Source organism: Accipiter gentilis, chromosome 24 (genome assembly GCF_929443795.1).
Source record: "Accipiter gentilis chromosome 24, bAccGen1.1, whole genome shotgun sequence".
NCBI classification, from domain to species: domain Eukaryota; kingdom Metazoa; phylum Chordata; class Aves; order Accipitriformes; family Accipitridae; genus Astur; species Astur gentilis.
The window spans coordinates 12,870,627-12,889,117 of NC_064903.1; the positions used below are offsets into that span (position 1 = coordinate 12,870,627).

The following is an 18,491-nucleotide window of genomic DNA, read 5'->3' on the forward strand; positions in this document are numbered from 1 at the left end:
CGTCAAGCGGTTCATCAATCTATGATTTCCTGGCTCGCTGCCGCGAGGAAACAAGCGGGATCTGCTCTGAATTCACAAAGCCGTCCTCTGGGGCGATTTGTCTGAAGGCTTAAAATTTCCCGAGTGGATTATTGTCTCGGATTAAAACTGGGAGAGGGAGTGGTTTTGCTTCCTCCCCCACTCCCGAATAAACCAGAATATCCCCTAAGGGCCAGCAGCTCCCCAACCTGGAGGCAGGAGTTGCCCTGTCCCGGAGACGGGCAGGGCCAGGCAATGAGCACAGGCACCCGCTGTCCCTGGCCGGCTGTATCCCCCGGCCGCCGCTGCGGAGAAGCAAAGCCCCCCGGCTCTCAGCCTGCCACCCGCGGAGAGGGGCGCCCGTTAGGTGCATGGGGCAGGCAAAAGGGAACTGAGAAGAGCCGGGGTGATGGAAGAGGCTCCAACTCACCCTCCAGGGAGCTACAGCTCCCACCGGCAAACGCTCGGCTCTCCGCACCCGCCGAAACGCGAGTGGCTGCGAACCCACAGCCCGCACGGAGGGACCGGCGTCCAAGCCCCTGCAGCCCCGGGCGGCCGCCGGCCCCGGGTGCCGCGGCCGTTCCGCGGCTCACAGCACCCTCTCCTGGCTCCCTCCCCGCGTCCGCAGGGCGGCGCCGGCGCCGGCGGCGGGGGGTGCTCGGCCGCCGCTGTTCCCCCGGCCGAGCTGGGCCGGGAGCGGGGGGTCCGCACCCTCCCCGCCTGCCGCAGGCAACGAACGAGCGGCAAATTCAGGAGCGATAAATCACCGGAAAGGGGAAAGCCGGGAGCCAGGTGTTATAGGAAAAAGCAGAGCAGAAACCACCTCAGACTCAGCCAAAATCACCTTAGTAATAAAAAACAAACAAACAAAACAAACAAAACAACAACAACAAAAAAACTACAACAACAACAACAACAACAACAACAACAAAACCAACAACAACAAAACAACAACAACAACAACCAACAAAAAAACGAAACACAGAAACCCTACAGTTTAATTTAGAGATGACAAAAACCTTTTTATCTTACCCCAAATTCTCATTTTGGTAATTTAACCTTCCCTCCCCCACCAATTCCAAAAAACAAGGCCATTATTTTTAAATGGAAAATTCTCATACAAAAAGGAGAGAGGCAGTCTTATGTTGGAGGGAAAAGAAAGGACAAAGCAAATACCCTCAGTTTTCCACCATTAACCTTTCCAGGTTGATACCTCCCCATGTGTCATCCCATTATTTTAGCCAAACTATCAGCTGAATTTGACCCAGAACATGAATTCCTCCAAAATTCCCTTATCCACCAAATATTCTCCTCCTTGGAAATCAGCCCCAGCCCACTCCATGGACCCAGTGGGCAGGAGCAGGAGGTCACAGATGCCTACATGCAGGTCAGGGCAAGCTACACGACAGAAGCAAGCACTAAGGTTGCATGCCCCAGTCCCAGCACCTGTGCGGTACTGTTAGGCATGGGTAGCATTACTGCTTGTGCTGAGGTTGCTGTTACTTGCAGGGTTTTGATGGCCTTTCCTGCACTGCACCCCTCACCAACAAGCTGCTCACACCGTGCAGCCTGCAGGGCTGCAGCCCAGCCCAGCAGATCTTTGCCAGTGCCTGCGATGGTGTCATGTTTTCACCCTTGCACATGTGTCCCCATGGCTGTGCCACTCATTTCTCCTCCAGAAGGCAACTGGCCTGCAAAGCCCTCAAACTCCCACTGAGTACAAGAAAACCTCCCGCCTAAGAAAATAAATGTGTTCTGCACTCTCTCTCTGAGCTACCCACAGCCAAGCAAATACAGGCACAGTTGGGTCCCACCACTGCTTTGTTCCTTAAAAATGTCTCATTTCAGTCAAACCCTTCCTGGCACATCTGGCCATCATTAGCTGGATGAGACAATTACCGTCTTCCTTCTGCACAAAGCACAACAGGCGCTGTCAGGCCAGCGAGCCGCCATCTTTACCTCTGTATTGTACTTGTCATCCAAAACATCCATAGCCCAAATGGAAAGCATGCTGCCTCCACAGCAGGAGGGCAGAATGCTGTCCCCCAGGAAGGTGCAGTGCTTGGGGTACTGAGCCACCTGCATCAGGTGCCATTTGGCAGCACCAAATATAGCAGAGGGAAAAGAGGCAGGCAGGAAGATGGCAGCTGCCTGCCCTTCCAGCTAGATGTCCAGCCTCAGTGTGGGTGGTGGAGATGACCTAGGTAGTGACAGTGACCCAGACAAGCCTCTCCATTTGCAGACGTAAGAGGCAGAGGTTGGGCCATCTTAGTTGGGTTTTGGTATTTTGCAGGTAAGGAGTCTCTCAGTACAGACTGGGTGCCTGCAGACACTCAGTGAAGACTATTTACCTAAAGCGAGTTACAAAGGCCCAACCCAAAATGCATTTGTAAATATCTGGCTTGTGTTTCGGTCTCTGTCATTGGGGTGGTTTTGTTATCTGCAAGGAATGCAGCATCTTCCAAAGACCATCTGCTCCTTTGTTCCTGTGTGGATGGGTAGGTGGCACATGGCAGGCTCAGTCCACTATGACTCTGTGTCTTCTCAACATACGTGGGAGGTCAGCATGTCCAGGTACCCCTCCATGCAAGGTTCACGCCCCACTTTCTATTAAGGCAAATAGGAGGAAGGAGGTGTGATGGGCACAGAACTTTTGCAGAAGCTGGAAGGAAAAGTTAGCAGTGGCTTTAGCCATTCTCCTCTTTTTAGTGATCCAAGTCCAAGGTCTCAGATCAAGGCAACAAGAAAAGGGACAGGCCAGAGGAGGAGCTAGGACCATCACCTGATTTGGAGCCATCTCAGGAGCTGCCATCAAGGCAGTGGCAGCAGCAGTGCTAAGGACCTGAGAGAAGTCACAGGATCTGCCTTGTGAAATAGCAAACACTGTCTCAGCACAAGGCCAGACATCATCTAGCTGACCTCTGCATCCCCTCATTGCGTCTCACCAGGTAAATCTTTCTCCTCATCTTCAAGCAGACTGTCTGAACTATCAGAGAAGAAGTCCTCCAGATCCTGCTGCCTCATCTTGGACTCCAGAACAGTGATGCGCTGCTTGAGCTTCATCTGGGCATCATTGTACTCTGTCAGGAGCCGGCCAAAGCGGGTGTGCAGTGTGTCCAGGTTCAAGGCCAGCCTGTCCAGCTTCTCCTCCATGCTAATCCCTTCCGTGCTTGCCTCTGCAGCTGACTCATCCAGCAGGCCTTCCTTGATCAGGATCTCCCGGCCACGCTCCTCCAAGACCTTTTTGGCATCAGGATACTCTGTGACTGCTTCCATAAGATCTTCCTTTGACAGGCAGAAGAGATCAGAGTAGCCCAAGCTACGGATGTTGGCTGTGCGCCTGTTGCCCATTTTGCTCCCTTTAATGTTGAGGATGCTGATCTCACCAAAGCAGCCTCCTGCAGTGAGCAAAGCATACTGTGTCATTCCATCATCTGCCACCACAGCTAGCTTCCCCTCTTTGATGATGTACATCTCTTTCCCAATGTCTCCTTTCCGGCAAATGTAATCCCCTGGGCTGAACACCTGAGGGCGAAGCTTCAGCACCAGCTCCACCAGTAGACCTGCCTCACAGTCCTGGAAAATCCTCACTTTCTTCAGTGTCTCCAAGTGAACGTTGATGGCAATCTCTGCCCTTAACTTATCAGGGAGATTCTTGAGGACTTCCCGTTCATCTACTGCCTTCTTGTTGGTCCAGAGGTAGTCAAACCACTTGATGACTTTGGTTTCCATGTCTTTGCTCACCTTGCGGAACTGCATGTAGTGTTTGATGGCATCAATTTTTGCCTGGAACTCTGCCCTGGTGGCATTCATCTTGGATATCATGGATCCCACATTCCCCACAATGGTGGCAAAGATGAGGACACCGATGAGGAAATCAAAGATCACAAAGAGGTACTCTTCATCACGCACTGGGGAAGGGGTCTCTCCAATGGTAGTTAAAGTCAATGTAGACCAGTAGAGACAGTAGATGTACTCCCGGGTCAGATACCCATATTCAGGGTCTGTGATGTTGGGATAGACCCAGGTGTCTGCTCCAAAGCCTATGGCCTTGGAGATGGCATAATAAATGCATGCATTCCAGTGGATGATGACCAGGATGTAAAGAACCAAGTTGCTAATGCGGAAGATGTTAGGATGGCTGGTTCTGGTCTCAGTCCTATCAAAGAACTCAAACATGCGGGAGAAGTGCAGTAGCCTGTTGAAACGCAATTCAGGGCAGTGTAATCCCACAGCAAAGTATGCCAGGTCTGTGGGCAGGATGGAGATAACATCCAGCTTGAACTGTAAGGTGCGGATGTAGTTATCCTGTAACTTCTTCAGGTCCTTAACCAGGAGGCCCTGTTCCAAGAAACCTAACAGAGAAGAAAATGATAGAGTTATCTTGCCTTATGTTCAACTCTTCTGCAGGCTTTGCAAGCACTTCTGAGAAACATTTTATGGTATGCCATGCACATGTGTGCATATATACACACAAGATCATCCAAGTACTACCAGTTCCACCTGATATACTCAGTTTACAGGCTTTTGTTATCACTCAAGCCCTTCATCTGGCAAAAGCCACCTAAAGATATCACTACGGGATTTAGCCTGTTGCCATGAAGAAATGGGGACACAAAGGTTTCCATCCTCCAGATCATGAATTATTGCAGTTCCAACAGAAAACGTACAGCCACCTGCCATGTTCCGAGAACATTAAATTCTACCATTTTTCTGTGTAGGTAATTCATTAGCTGAACTGATGCAAAATCAGAGATACAGACCTTCAGCCATGCCCGAATACTAATAGTAATGCAGGTAATTTTGTACAATTATTCAAAGGTGAAGTTAAAAGCTGGGATGACTAATCTTTCATTCTGAAACTTACTTCGTTTCTCAGATCTTTTAATTAGATTCTTTCTCTGGAGACTGCTTCGTACTAGCAAGTGCCAAGGTAGACAAAATCCTCCTTCTAATGGAGCTGTAGTTTAGACCTCTCCCTTGCAGCTTATCTCTATTTTTAGGGGATTCAAGCAAAGCACTCACAAGCTAGGATGCTGCTTCTGCTTACCTGTGCGCAGGTGGATCACTATGTCCCCAATGTAGATAGAGTCCGAGATGTAGTCTAACACCAGCCAGAGGACAACATAGGTCTTTTGCAGGTCATTGAAGCAAGCCCTGGAGGAAGGTCATAAAATTGGGCGGTGAGACCAACACATCTCCATTATCATCTCCAATTATTACAGCTGAATATAGGCTGATTCTGAGGCTCCTGACTCTACAAAAGAGATTGGACACTTGCCCCTCTTCTCCTAGAGATTAAAATGCCCTTCTCTGAAAAATCTGCCCTCCCTTGATGTAGGTAAAGCAACTTCTTGAAACCACCTCCCAAATGCACCTTGCAGCTTTACCCAGAGATCATGGTCCTTTCCAACCAGGGCCACAGAATGGATGCTCTGCCTTTGCACTGTAGAAGTCACAGTGATAGCAGGGAGTCCCTTTCCTTTAGGTTCCCACCAGCCCCAGCACCACTAGTGTCAGTTGTCTGATCCTGGCTGAGCCACAACAACCATGTGAACAGGAAGATTAGAGGAGACAGGGACCCTACAACCTCCCAGCTCACCTGGCTACGAGCAAGCACCAGTTATAGAGGACAGGAACTGCAATGACAGCCAGCCAACGGTAATACCAGTCCCCTGCAGGGTCCATCACAAAGATCTGCCATTTTTTCCTGGAAGCAGAGAGAAGCCAGAGCTGGCAACGTATGAATAAAGGGCTAAGCATAGAAAATAGGGTTGGAAGGGAACTATCGAGCCACATCCTTCATCCCTTGCACTAGACTGGCTCAAACATAGCTGCAGCTTGAGTGCCAGTCTGTAAGCTAGAACCAATCCCAGGAGTGCTAGGCAAAAATGTCCGGCACTGTTTAAGCTCCTTTATTCCCAAAACTGGGCTCAGTAAGGTATCAGAAGAGGAAACTGTAGGACAGTAAGGCAAAGCAGGTGGCCTACATGGACACAGCACCCCAGTGGCAGAGCCAGAAACAGATGTATGGAAGAGGGTGATCAGAAAACTTCTCGTTACGTGCCATAGCCTCTCCCAGATGAGGTATGGATTGGTGCCAGATAGATCTTAAGAAAAGATTAGAGCAGGAAGGAAAGTGTGCTGCAGATCAGTGGGAGCACCAGGAGGGAATGCCCAACCCCAGAGCAGCAACCCGGGGGGGGAGCTGGCATTGCAAGTCTGCCATCACAATGCTGCTCGCGGCTGCCTGCCTGCAGTCTGCTCAGTCCTGGGTCCAGCCTTTGAACTGCTCCCAAGTGTTTGATCCTGCTCATCTTGGGACTCTGAGATACGATGTGTGTGCTGCAGTCACCAGATCTCACTGGAGAAGCCAGGGAAGAGAAGCTCTGCAGCTCGGCTGATAGGCTTAGCTGCTGCAGTGTGGTAGGGCAAAACTCCCTCTTCCTCTCCCTCCTTCCCTCCCTTCCAGCTTTTGAACACGCAAAACTCCCTCCAGTGCTAGGAAAAAAACAACCCACTTGCCAACAGATTCCTCCTGTCTAGCCCACTGCTTCAGACAGCTTCAAAAGCAAAACCTCTGCCTTGAAGTCTCCTTCCCCAGCGGCACAGGCAGCAGCACCTGCATTGCCCGGAGTGTGTGGAGCAGTACTCGGTGCAAAGCCAGCGGCAGTCCTTCATATTCGCTCTGGGTACAGCCACAGGCAAGCAGATGGTCCAACCTCCCCATTAAAAGTGCCTATCTTTTGCTCAGAAAGTATGACTTAAATTTTTTTTGAGAAAGGGACTCTGCTCCCCGGGATGTACAGCATCAACATACAGGAAGCACTGACTCACCTGCAGCCAGCCAGTACTGTTCTAACACCCACAAGCACTAATAACCTCAATAACGGTGTTTAATTACATTGGTAATTTCAGCTTTAAATCACCAGTACTGCCCACGACAGGTTGTGGGACAGGATTTGGCTGGTCTCAGCAAAACCCCCAGCACTGCTAAATTGATAGAAGGAGGTGTGCTGGAACAGGCCCTGGGAAGGGTAAGATAAGAACTTTGTTTAGAAGAGACAGAGAGTGCTGGCTCTATGTTTATACAAGGATTGTGGGCTGGTGAGGCTGTAAAACAATCACCCTGTAAAAGAGGAACTATTGCCCTTGTGGGCTGGTGAGGCTGTAAAACAATCACCTTGTAAAAGAGGAACTATTGTCTTTGCTCAAGATAGATTGCTGTAGATAGAAGAAGTGTTTAGAAAAATGCCTTTAGCATTAGCCAATCTGTGAATGCTTAATGTATCTGTGAATGCTTAATGCAGAATTTAAACCAATCAGCTTAGAACACACTAGCTTGAACTAGTATAAATGTATGTGAAGAATCATAATAAAATCGACATTTTGCTTGCATCAAGCTGTGTCCCGTCTCTCAATCGTGGCAAATTGGTGACCCCGACGTGATTCCAGGGTTCAGGAACCACCTATCTGCATGGCATGCTGCGAGTCCCACAGAACGTTGAATGAGCTGCTGAAAGGAAGCGGGAGCCGGCCGGCCTGAAATCCCTCCGGAGTAGAGAGGTGAGCTGTGGGAAACATGCGGAATCAAGCGTCTTCCGCAGAAAGAGACGTATATGAGCTTATGAAAGCTCTTCTTCAAAAGCATGGGAAAGTTATCTCCAGGCATGATCTTAAAGCAATGCTTAAATGGGTACAAATGAAGATACCCTCTGTAACTGCTTCTAGCATCTTTACGCGGGAACTTTGGGATGATGTGGGGGTGAAGTTGTGGGACTCTGCCACATCGGGGGATGTAGAAGCACAGCGTATGCTTCCGTGGTGGAGGATCATTTCTGAAACCCTAAAAGCTCAAGAGGAGAGTGATAATGGCGATGTAAAGACTAAAGGGAATGCCCCCACGGTCCTTTCTCTGCCTTCGGAAAATCAAAGCTGCCGAGGATCCCCAGAGGTCGGCGCCGCAAATTATCCTCCGGAGGAGGACCCCTTTGATCTGGGGCCGGTAAAGCCCGAGAAGGAGCCAGACCTATATCCCCCTGACCCACATGACATGTGGGCTAATATAAGACGCCAAGCCTTAAAGGAAGGGGATCTCAAGATTGCCAAAATGATAGTTGCCCCCGTAATTTATCAGGGCCGGGGGGTACAATGGGAAGCCTTATCCGTTCCCGTAATTAAGGAACTGCGCCGTACCGTCACTGAGCACGGGCTTTCCTCTTCTTATTTCGCGAGCCTGTTATCTTCTGGTTTTGATACTTATGTTATGACTCCTCATGATTTAAAGTCTCTAGCAAAATTACTGTTAACTCCGACTCAGTTTACGCTATGGGAATCACATTGGAGGGGGGGCCTCCAGGCGCTTCTTCTCACGTTTGTGGGTAATGCTAATCAAGTTGTGGCTGCATTAACCACAGAACATCGTACTGGCACCGGTCAGCACACTGATCCGATAGCCCAGGCACGGGATATCCCTCAGGAGGCTCTTGAAGTGGTTCATGAAGAAGCGAAAAAGGCTTTTTTTAAGGTCCCTGACATGCAAAAGCCACAGAAAGCTTTTACAACTATTACTCAAGGACCCCAAGAACCCTATATTCAATTTATTGATAGATTAAAACAGGCTCTGGAGCATCAGATAGACAATGCGGAAGTGCGAGAAATTTTGTTGTTGAAACTGGCTGTAGAAAATGCTAATGTGGATTGTAAAAAGCTCCTGAAATCCCTCCCTAAACCAAATCCCACACTGATTGAAATGGTGGAAGCTTGTAATAGAATTGGCACTGTAGATCATAAATTTGAGGCCATGGCTGCTGCCTTTGCAGCCATGCGCAGTCCATCATATTTGGGGAATTGCTACGGCTGTGGTAAACCAGGGCATTTAAAAAAGAACTGCCTGTCTATGAATACGGGAGCCAAGCACCAAGCCCCTGGGGTTTGCCCTAGATGCCGAAAAGGGCGTCATTATGCTAATCAATGTCGGTCTAAGTATGATTTTCAGGGTCAACTGATACAGGGAAACCGTTCGCGGAGCGCGGGGCAGCGACGCGCGCAAACACAAGTACCGCAGCCAACGTCTCAACCCCCACGGAGGGAAGCAGCAGTGCCTCAAGTCTCCATCCAGCAACAGCTGAGAGTGCCGGATTGGACCTGACAACCGCCCACACAGTAACGTTACTTGATTGTTCAGTTCACTTGCTGTTGACAAATATTTCGGGACTCTTGCCCCCCATTAATCCAAATCCAAGGTCCAGAGGGCATATAGCCTCTGTTAAACCTTTTGTGTTACCCGTCCCTATGATCCTGTGGGGGCGTGATGTGCTGTCCCAGTGGGGAATGTCCATTCAGACCCATTTTTAGGTGGGGCCATTGAAGTGCGCAACACCCTAAGATTAACCTGGAAAACCGATACCCCTATTTGGGTAGATCAATAGCCCCTACCACTGGAAAAGCTTTGCGCCCTCCAAGAATTAGTCATGGAACAGTTAATGAAAGGACACATTGTGCCTTCTACTAGCCCCTAGAATTCACCTGGTTTTGTTATTAAGAAACAAACTGGCAAGTGGCGCTTGCTCCATGACCTTAGAAAAATTAATGACGCTATGGAAGACATGGGAGCCCTTCAACCAGGACTCCCATCCCCCACTATGATTCCTTGAGATTGGCATTTGACTGTTATTGACCTCAAAGACTGTTTTTTTAATATCCCCCTGCATCCAAATGACGCTCCTAAATTTGCTTTTTCAGTTCCAAGCGTTAACATGCAAGCCCCATTGCAAAGATACCAGTGGGTTGTGCTGCCACAAGGAATGAAGAATAGTCCTACAATTTGTCAATGGTATGTAGCTAAAGTACTTAGTCCAGTTAGGATTGCAATGCCTAGTGTCTTGTTATATGATTATATGGATGACATCTTGGTGGCCACACAACATCACGAGGTCATGGAGGAAGCTGTAGCCCTTGTCACGGCTGCCGTCAACTCAGCAGGCCTCTGTATTGCACCGGAAAAAATTCCAATTACTGGCATCCCTCATTCCCCTACAGGTCAATCTCTAATTGAACGTTCTCACCAGTCTTGGAAGCACTTACTACAACAGAAAGGGGGAGTAGGGACTGCCACCCCTGAGGAACGATTACAAAAAGCTTTGTCTATTTTTAACTTCTAGAATTGTTCTTTGCTAGATAATAATCCTCCGATAGTTCGACATTTTAACGCGAATACGTCATTCGAGACATGAGTTAAAGCCCCAGTGTTGGTTCGTGACCCAGAAACAGGTAAAATAATGGGACCATATCCCCTTGTCATGTGGGGAAGAGGTTATGCTTGTGTCTCCACAGAGAAAGGCCCCGATGGATCCCGACAAAGAATTTACGACCTTTCCGTGAATCCCTACCACAATCATCCGGTGAAAACTCCAATCACGCTCCGGACCAGTTTTTCAAGCAACAGACTGGTGAATCTCCTGAGGAGGACCAGGATAACAGAGACTGAACAACGGCAAGGCATGGCGTCCATACATATACCCCCAGATCACCCTCCTGAACAACAACTCCCTGACCTTCTTGAGGCTACGGAGGACACCTACGGAACCTCATAGACTGGGGATCATTAGTATTGTTTATACTTTAGCTGTCTTTATTCTCTTATTGTTTTTTTTACCCTGCTTGTTACAATGTTTGAAACGACTGATAGAGCGCTCTATGAAAAGAGTTCTTATTGTGCAACAGGAAGGGGGAGACATGGGACAGGATTTGGCTGGTCTCAGCAAAACCCCCAGCACTGCTAAATTGATGGAAGGAGGTGTGTTGGAACTTGTCGGCCACAGGCCCTGGGAAGGGTAAGATAAGAACTTTGTTTAGAAGAGACAGAGAGTGCTGGCTCTATGTTTATACAAGGATTGTGGGCTGGTGAGGCTGTAAAACAATCACCTTGTAAAAGAGGAACTATTGTCTTTGCTCAAGATAGATTGCTGTAGATAGAAGAAGTGTTTAGAAAAATGCCTTTAGCATTAGCCAATCTGTGAATGCTTAATGTATCTGTGAATGCTTAATGTAGAATTTAAACCAATCGGCTTAGAACACGCTAGCTTGAACTAGTATAAATGTATGTGAAGAATCATAATAAAATCGACATTTTGCTTGCATCAAGCTGTGTCCCGTCTCTCAATCGCGGCAACAGGTGACCAGAATCACTGACATTATGCTGACAGCAGAGCCAGGGCTGGAAAACCAGGGCTCTGGGTTAACCCAGGAAGAGGGAGTAATCATCTGCCTCTTCCCAAAGGCTTTGCACCAAGCCTGCAGCTGTGGAGGCTCCCATGGCCATGAACAGCAGCTCATGTTCAGAGTTAGCAGACTCAGGGCTACTCTTACCTGTGGAGCTGAGGACCTACAAAACAGCAGAAGTTATCGCTGTCTCCCCAGGAGCCCATTGGGCACCAAGCAGTCCTTTCACAGCATGCTTCAGCTCCTTCTGATAATTAACAAGCTCCCCTTAATCTCACAGGGCAGAATGTTTTTTTCCATGCCTAGTAAAGACCCAGATACAAGGCTCAGATATTTTTCTCCTACAGAAAACAATTATTTCTTGGTGTTTTAATTACCATATATAATGGTAGGGTCCAGAGTAGTCCATGAGCTTTGCCCTTTAATTAGCCAGCAGAAGAAAAGCCAGGTTATTACTTTTCACCAGGAGTGTGAGCTGAGGAGATGAAAGGGCTGGATATGAAAGAGCCTTTAAAGAAAGCTGCCGTCACAGTGTCTGCTCTCGGCGGGGCATGGGCAGCAAACGCACTCCCCTCATCTCCCTTCATCCTGCAGATGATGAATGAGACTGGCAAATCCCATGCGTTTGTGCTTGCTGTGGCCTCCTGGGCAGAGACCCCCACGTCCCTTGGCTTGTCCCCAGCTCCTCATACGCACAAGCTGAAGGTGCATCTCTTTACAGACCCAGGGCTGGTTCCAAATGCCAATCCTAGTGTTGAACTGCTCTGAAAATGGGGAGGTCTGCTAGCTGTCACAAGCCATGCAATGTGTCTTTTCTACCAGGGCATGGACCAGTGGAGGAAGACCACATGGGTGAGGGACAGGCCAGGTCTTTTCCACAGGGACAGACTACCAGGTCCTGTGTGCCTGCACAACAGCCCAGCAAAGACAGGCTGGCTGCCAGGACAGTGGCTGGAGAGGGCAGGGAGGACCCTTCTTACCACTGCGTCCTACCTCCCCCTTTCCCATTCTCATCCACCTCCATTAGCCATCACTGCTGGGAGCCCCCAAGCACTGTGCACAGCTGATCTCCAGCCAAGGGTGGCTGAGGCCACAGGAAAGGGACCCTACTTTTTGTTTTCCTCCTCGGTCTCCTCGTCCTCTAGATCATTCCCAGCACCTGCAGCCACTGTCTGGAGCTCAGGGCCCTGGAAGCGCTCAAGGAAGGGGTCTGGCCTTTGCTGCTCTTCATGTAAGCTCTTGTTGGCCCAGTTCCTCAGCACCAGCACCAGTCGGACTATCCTGGACAGGGGAGAGAGGCAGAGTCAGGAGGTGTCTGTGGAGCAAGGAGAAGCAAAAGCTTGAGAGCAAGTGGGGGCTAGAGCTGAGAAGAAAACTCTCACAGCTTCCTTTCAAGTCCAAACATTTCCTTTTCCCCCCTTGTAGCGATGGTCTGGGACCAAGAATATATGAGCAAGAGAGCCCACCCTGGCAGAGTCCCACAGCTCCTTCCCCAATCCTGCTGCCATTCCCACAGGGACATGAGGAATGTGTGGGTGACTGGGGCAGAGTGAGGCTGCCTGCAAAGGGAAAGGAGCCCCCAAGCCCTCCCAGGGCCCCAGAGGTGATGGACCTGTCTCCTCCCACATCCCTTTCCGTGGGCACCAGGGCACACCAGCGTTCACAGACACTGGTCCCTGCAACCCTTGAATGCCATACAGCAGGAGAGGATCCTGAACCCATGCAAGCCCCCAGTGACAAAGCCAGGCACAAAAGGCTCAGGCTCACCCCAGGCCAGCAGCACACACAGACAGGTACCTGGCCAAGGCTCGCCTGCCTTGGAAAGCGGGGGCAGCCGGCTGCTCCCTCCCATCCAAAGGACCCCCTTTCTGCAGCTCTGAGGAGGTGTCATCCTGGGTTGAGCCGGTCCTGCAGTGGGGAAAAGGGGGTTCACAGCCACACCGTGCCATCATGGCACCGGCCCACAGCCAGATGAGGTGGAGGAAGCAGGCAAATGAGGACCATGCCAGGTCTCGGCAGACACACCAAACTGGCCCTCCTCTCCTCTGCCCCACCGCTGTCTCTTTCAACCAAACCAGGGACAAGCCTGACCTCCTGGTGCTGAGCCCCGTCCCCTCTGTGTCACCATCTCTCAGGCTTGGGTGGGTGGGCAGGGATGGCAGTTGGCTGGTGAGCTGTGCAGACCATTACTCTTGGCAGTCATCCTCCACGTGAGGAGACCATGGGCACACACCCTGGCCCAGAGGCCTGCAAAGAGCAAAAAACCTCCACAGGAAGAGCCATGCAGGACACGTGACATGGTTTGAACACAGAGATACAGCACAGCATAGGAAGAGGGGGTCAAACACCATAGGATGTGCCCACGCCACGTTTTCCACCACCAGCTGTCACTGATGCTGCAGTAAGAGTCCTGCAGAGCATTTCGCTCTCCCCAAGAGATCCCACATCTGCCTGTGGCCCATGAAAGATGCTCTCCTCATTGTTCAGGCTCCTCACCATTGCCAGGGCAACAGCATTGCCAGCGAGCTGTGCCATAACAACAAGCCCACGGCTCTCGGCACCACTGCCTGCCCGAGGACAAGAAAATAGACCCATAAGGAATGTAAGCACAAGGCCAGCCCTGGCAGGGAGATGATGCTGTGCAGCAGCACGGGGTAGACTTTGCATGTAGAAGGGTGTTTGCGCCTGAGCAACAGTCTCCTTTCCCCAGGGCACTGCAGCCTACTGGTGGTCTGCCCAGAGAGCCCCACCTCTCGTCACCACAGCAATCTCCCCTACACTGGAAATTAACATTTTCTATTTTAAAAGACCCTTGCTGAGGTTCCTGCTGGCAGGAACTACCATCTGGTTTCAGAGAGCATTAGAGAAGACCCTACATTAATACGTGGAGGCTGCTGTGGAGCTGTTAAGTGTGGAATTTCATCAGGGTTTATCTAAAAAGTGAGAGACACCCACGGGTCTTACCCAGTTCCAGCATCCTGTGCAGCCCTCACTGTTCTGCTGCACCCTAGTAGAGATCACACCGTGCAAAAGCACCTCACAGAAACACAGACTTGCACATGCATGGACACAAAGGCACACAGGCACTGCCCAGCCCTACCTAGATCACGTACTCCCACCCTGGCCGCCCTGCCTGCTCCCCCCCAAGGCACAGTATGCCCTCCATACCCACAATGCATGGATAAGGCAGGTTCCTGGAGACAACACACTCATGCTCTCACACAGTGCAGCCCACGGCCAAGGCTCTGCTCAGGCAAGGCAAGGCCTTGTACACCTCTACCAACACACAAAGACTATATCCACGCTGCACGCACAGGGTCAGTCATGCAAGCCCAACCAAGCCACCTCCCTGGGGCAGCAGAGTCACTGCCAAGAATCTACCACTGTCTACTTACGAGCCTGGCATCCCCCGAAGCCTTCAACACTTGGCTGCTGCCTAACGTGGGCTAGCAGGGGTGGCTGGGGAGCATCCCTGCCCCGGGAGCCTCCCAAGTTGTCTCCGGACTACTCGGGCTTTTAAAACACATGTAGGGCTGCAAAGCAAAGCTAGGACAAGCTGCCTGCACTCCTGCCCTTCTCCCCTGCCTAAGCAGAGAAGCAGGTGAGGTGCCCGGGCAGCAGCGGTGAGCAGGGGGGGTACACACGCATGCGTGCATGTGTCTCGTCACAACAGCACGCCCATCCCCTGAGCATCCTCAATGCCCAGAGCAGCAAGGCGCACTTCAGAGGAGTTAATAGCAGCCAGCTTTGTGTCTGGGGGATAAAAGGGGAGGAGGGAAACATGCTGCTCAGGGATGCTCCATTTCCCCACCCACACGTCCCCTTCTCCCTCTGTCACCTCCTTGGTGGCTGGAGGGACCACAGACATCTCTCAGGGCAGAGCCCAGCTGGAGATTGCAGCTGTCCTGAGCAGCTCTGGATCTGGCAGCTCCCGAGTCCCCAGCAAACCTTGGGGAAGGATCACTGCCCACTCAGGGACAGGCACAGGTAGCAGAGCCCCAGCTGAGCTCAAGTCCTGCTGCATGAGGGAATTGCACTGGCATCGCCTCCTGGGCCAACATCTTCTGTGCCCCTCCCAGGCCTCTGCCTAAGGGAAAAACAAAGCTGGTGACTATTTCCCTGCTTCACAGGCTGTGCCACAGCTACTGCTATGATGGGAAATTTGCAGAAGTAGCCACATTTTAACACCCTCCCATCCAGTTACCTCTTCTCACACTCAGGGAACAGGAGACCAAACGTGCTGCTCTGGAGTCCTGGTGAAGAGAGATGCAGAGTTTGAAGATGATCACGAAATGCATCTTTCACCAATTTCTGCCCTCATATTTTGTTCACAAAGTCATTCTAATAACCAGTTAGCAAAAAATTTGCATCCCCAAGGCAATAAGGAAGAGGTTAATTTTTACCCCCTTCCTCCAGCATCTGGCCCCTTGCAGTGGCTGAGGCTGGATCAGTCCCTGTCATGCACATAGAGTCCTGCACCATGCGCAGGGCTGATCTGAAAGCACCAGCACTGGAGTCCCTTGCTATCAAAGCTTTACCTTTTTTTTTTTCCTCCAAAGCCTTAAATTCCACTTGTTCTGATCTCACTGAAAACCTGGACAGCAAGGAGCCCGAAAGAAGAAACGGAATTTTTGCAACCTTGGCCAGGGCTGCTGGCAGCATTGGGTGCATCACCGTGCTCTCGTCCCCACGCCACAGACCCCAGCACTGGGGACAGCTCACAGAGCAGGAGCCCCTGCAGCAGGATGTGTCCTCCTTCCACCTCTCTTTTTGCTCCCTGCCTGCAGTTGTCTTCAAAAGCCACATGGGAACTCCAAGAGCTGCTCCCTCACAGCTCCCTCGAGCATCATATTGCATAAAACACTTTATTTTTCATGCACGTTGCTGTGGCAGTGACCCTAGGAGACACCCAGGCCTGCCACATGTGCTGCCCTGGGACAAAGAAGAGCCAGCAGGAGGAAGCAGGGAAGAGAGAAAGGAAATAAATAAAAGCATCAGACCCCAACAGGAACGGCATTAACCAGAAACTCTCCTGCTCCAGATCACCCCCAGCCAGGGTGGCTGGCATGCGTGTTTTACACCAGCAGGCCAAACAGCCTGTAGCTCTAGAGATGTCAGTAAGCCAGCCTCCAATTAAATAAGATGTGTGGCTGAGACATCCAGCACCAGGTCAGGGTCCTGCTGCCAAAGGAATAAATCTTACCTGTTCCCATCCACTGGGATACTAGGATCAGACTCCATGGTTGGCAGAAGAACACATCCAGAACACACAGAGTTTATTAAAATATGCATTTTACAGGTCATAATTTCCAGATTTACACCAGGATTTATGCGTCACGTAAAAGTCATATTATATCCCCTACAACCTGCCAATAATTAGCCTTTGAGAACACATACAGTCTGATCACCTCTCCTCCAAACATCTTCAATCCACACATTGAAGGTGGTGTGTCCCCCAGATGGTCAGCCCTTCTCACCCTAAAATAAAGCTCAAAAAAAAGCCAACCATAAGCCTTCTCCAAAACATGTTTGCACCTGTCAGAGAAGAGAAACCAGCCAAATGATTTACTTACTTTCCTGGCATGAGTCACACAGCAGGAGCCTCCTTACACAGGCCCATTGTGTAAGGTCCCCTGGTAACCTTGACCACATCCCTGAGCCACAAGCCAGAGCAACCACCCCTGCATCAGTGCTCCCATCCCTTACGTATACACTGCCACGGCACGGCATGGCATGCCAAGCCAAGCCCACCACACCATCCTGGCTCTCATCTGCAATAAATCTCAGTGCTCTCCTCAGCTCAGCTATCAGGCACAGGTTCAGACCTGCAATTACTTGTGGGACAGTTATTTATTAGTCAATGTCCAGCTGCCAGATTTACAGTCACAGATGCTTGATGCAGTTGCAGGCAGAAAACACCCAAGCATCGATGTCTGTAAATAAGCTATTGGGACACCTGGATGACCAGCTACAATTACTTATAGGTGGAACACAGAGGTCCTGTTAAGCCATGCCAAGACGTTGCCCCCTGAGCCTGCAAACACAACTCCAGCAGATGTGCTGGATGAACCACCAAAAGCATCTCAAAGTCACCTCAGATCCAAGTGTTACTAAACTCCACAGAAGGAAAGAAACAGCAAAGCTGTTGAACTGGGCTTGTTTTTAGCTAAAGAGCCTCTGGGCCTGGGCCAAGAATTCCCCTCACCTGTGTTCTTGCACCATTGCTGAAGTTACAGCTTGGCAGCAGACCTGGGAGCAATCCTACCCTCTGGCATTGGCAATCTAACAAATACCTACTGCTGCCCAAATGGGCAATCTTCCATGGCGTGTCTGGTGCTATCACTGTTGGTACAAGGTCTTATAATCCAGAGAGTCACCATGAGGAGGTTTCCCATTTAAATCTCTCTGGGAAAGAGACAAGCTCCTGGATAAGTCCAGACCTCAGCAACGCTCTTACAATCACTTTGGATCTGAACATTTGCAAACCCACTGCTGAAATGCCTCCAGCAGGACAGGAGCCAAGGAGATGGTGGCACAGCAGTGGCTGCAGGGACGGGAGCTCCTGGGTCCTCTGGCTCCATACCTGCTAGAGCAGGGGCTATGGCACAGGAGAACCGGCAGTACTACCTCCACCAAAGAGCAGTTGCGCAAGGAAGAAAAGAAAACCCACCAGCAGTTTAAAAAACTCTCAAGCACTCTACACAAGCTTTTGGGGTGGAAGATGAGGAACAGACCGCAGCAGTTGGCTGAGGACTTTTATGGGGTCAGAATTGAGTTATCCAAGCTGGGACATGGTCAGGGGACTGGGCCCACCAGTCTAAGACTGCAACAGGACCCCATGTCCGCAAACACCCAACGCCTTGGTTTTGCATCTCCTCCAGCAGACAGCCCAAGGGCCAGTGTGTCTCCCATTGCTTTGCGCAGGACAGACATCTCCTATGTCAGCCACCAATTTCTTATGAGACCTGGGCTCTTCACAGCAGCACTGTCCCACACAAGCACTGACCCCATCAAACATACAAGGTGGTTGCTAGAGCACACAGAGCATTTGCGGCCACAGCCCAGCCCTGGGACTACACGTGTTGGGCCATACTCCTTGTACTCCACCTCTCCCTCGCACCCGTCCCCAGCTGCTGTGGCACGAGGTCCAGCTTCATCATTTCCCTTGCCCACCTCTGATACTAGAGCATGGGAGAGGGCCTAAAGGACACAGATCCTCCATTGTAATCGGGGCCTAAAGGACACAGATC

At 50.6% G+C, this 18,491-nt stretch overlaps 2 protein-coding genes across 2 annotated transcripts in view; one reads left to right on the plus strand and one right to left on the minus strand.

Annotated features, from left to right (window-relative positions):
- Nucleotides 1–18,491, plus strand: part of LOC126050292 (gamma-aminobutyric acid receptor subunit gamma-4) — a 338,971-nt gene that overhangs the window by 107,130 nt on the left and 213,350 nt on the right. The gene's annotated exons all lie outside the window — the stretch shown is intronic.
- LOC126050284 (cyclic nucleotide-gated olfactory channel-like) lies at nt 986–18,410 on the minus strand. The gene is given in 8 exon segments (XM_049827962.1): nt 986–4,373; nt 5,069–5,175; nt 5,621–5,728; nt 12,352–12,522; nt 13,039–13,149; nt 13,333–13,375; nt 13,378–13,488; nt 15,446–18,410. Coding segments are annotated over 8 exon segments (2,169 nt in total). The 5' UTR covers nt 15,540–18,410; the 3' UTR covers nt 986–2,949.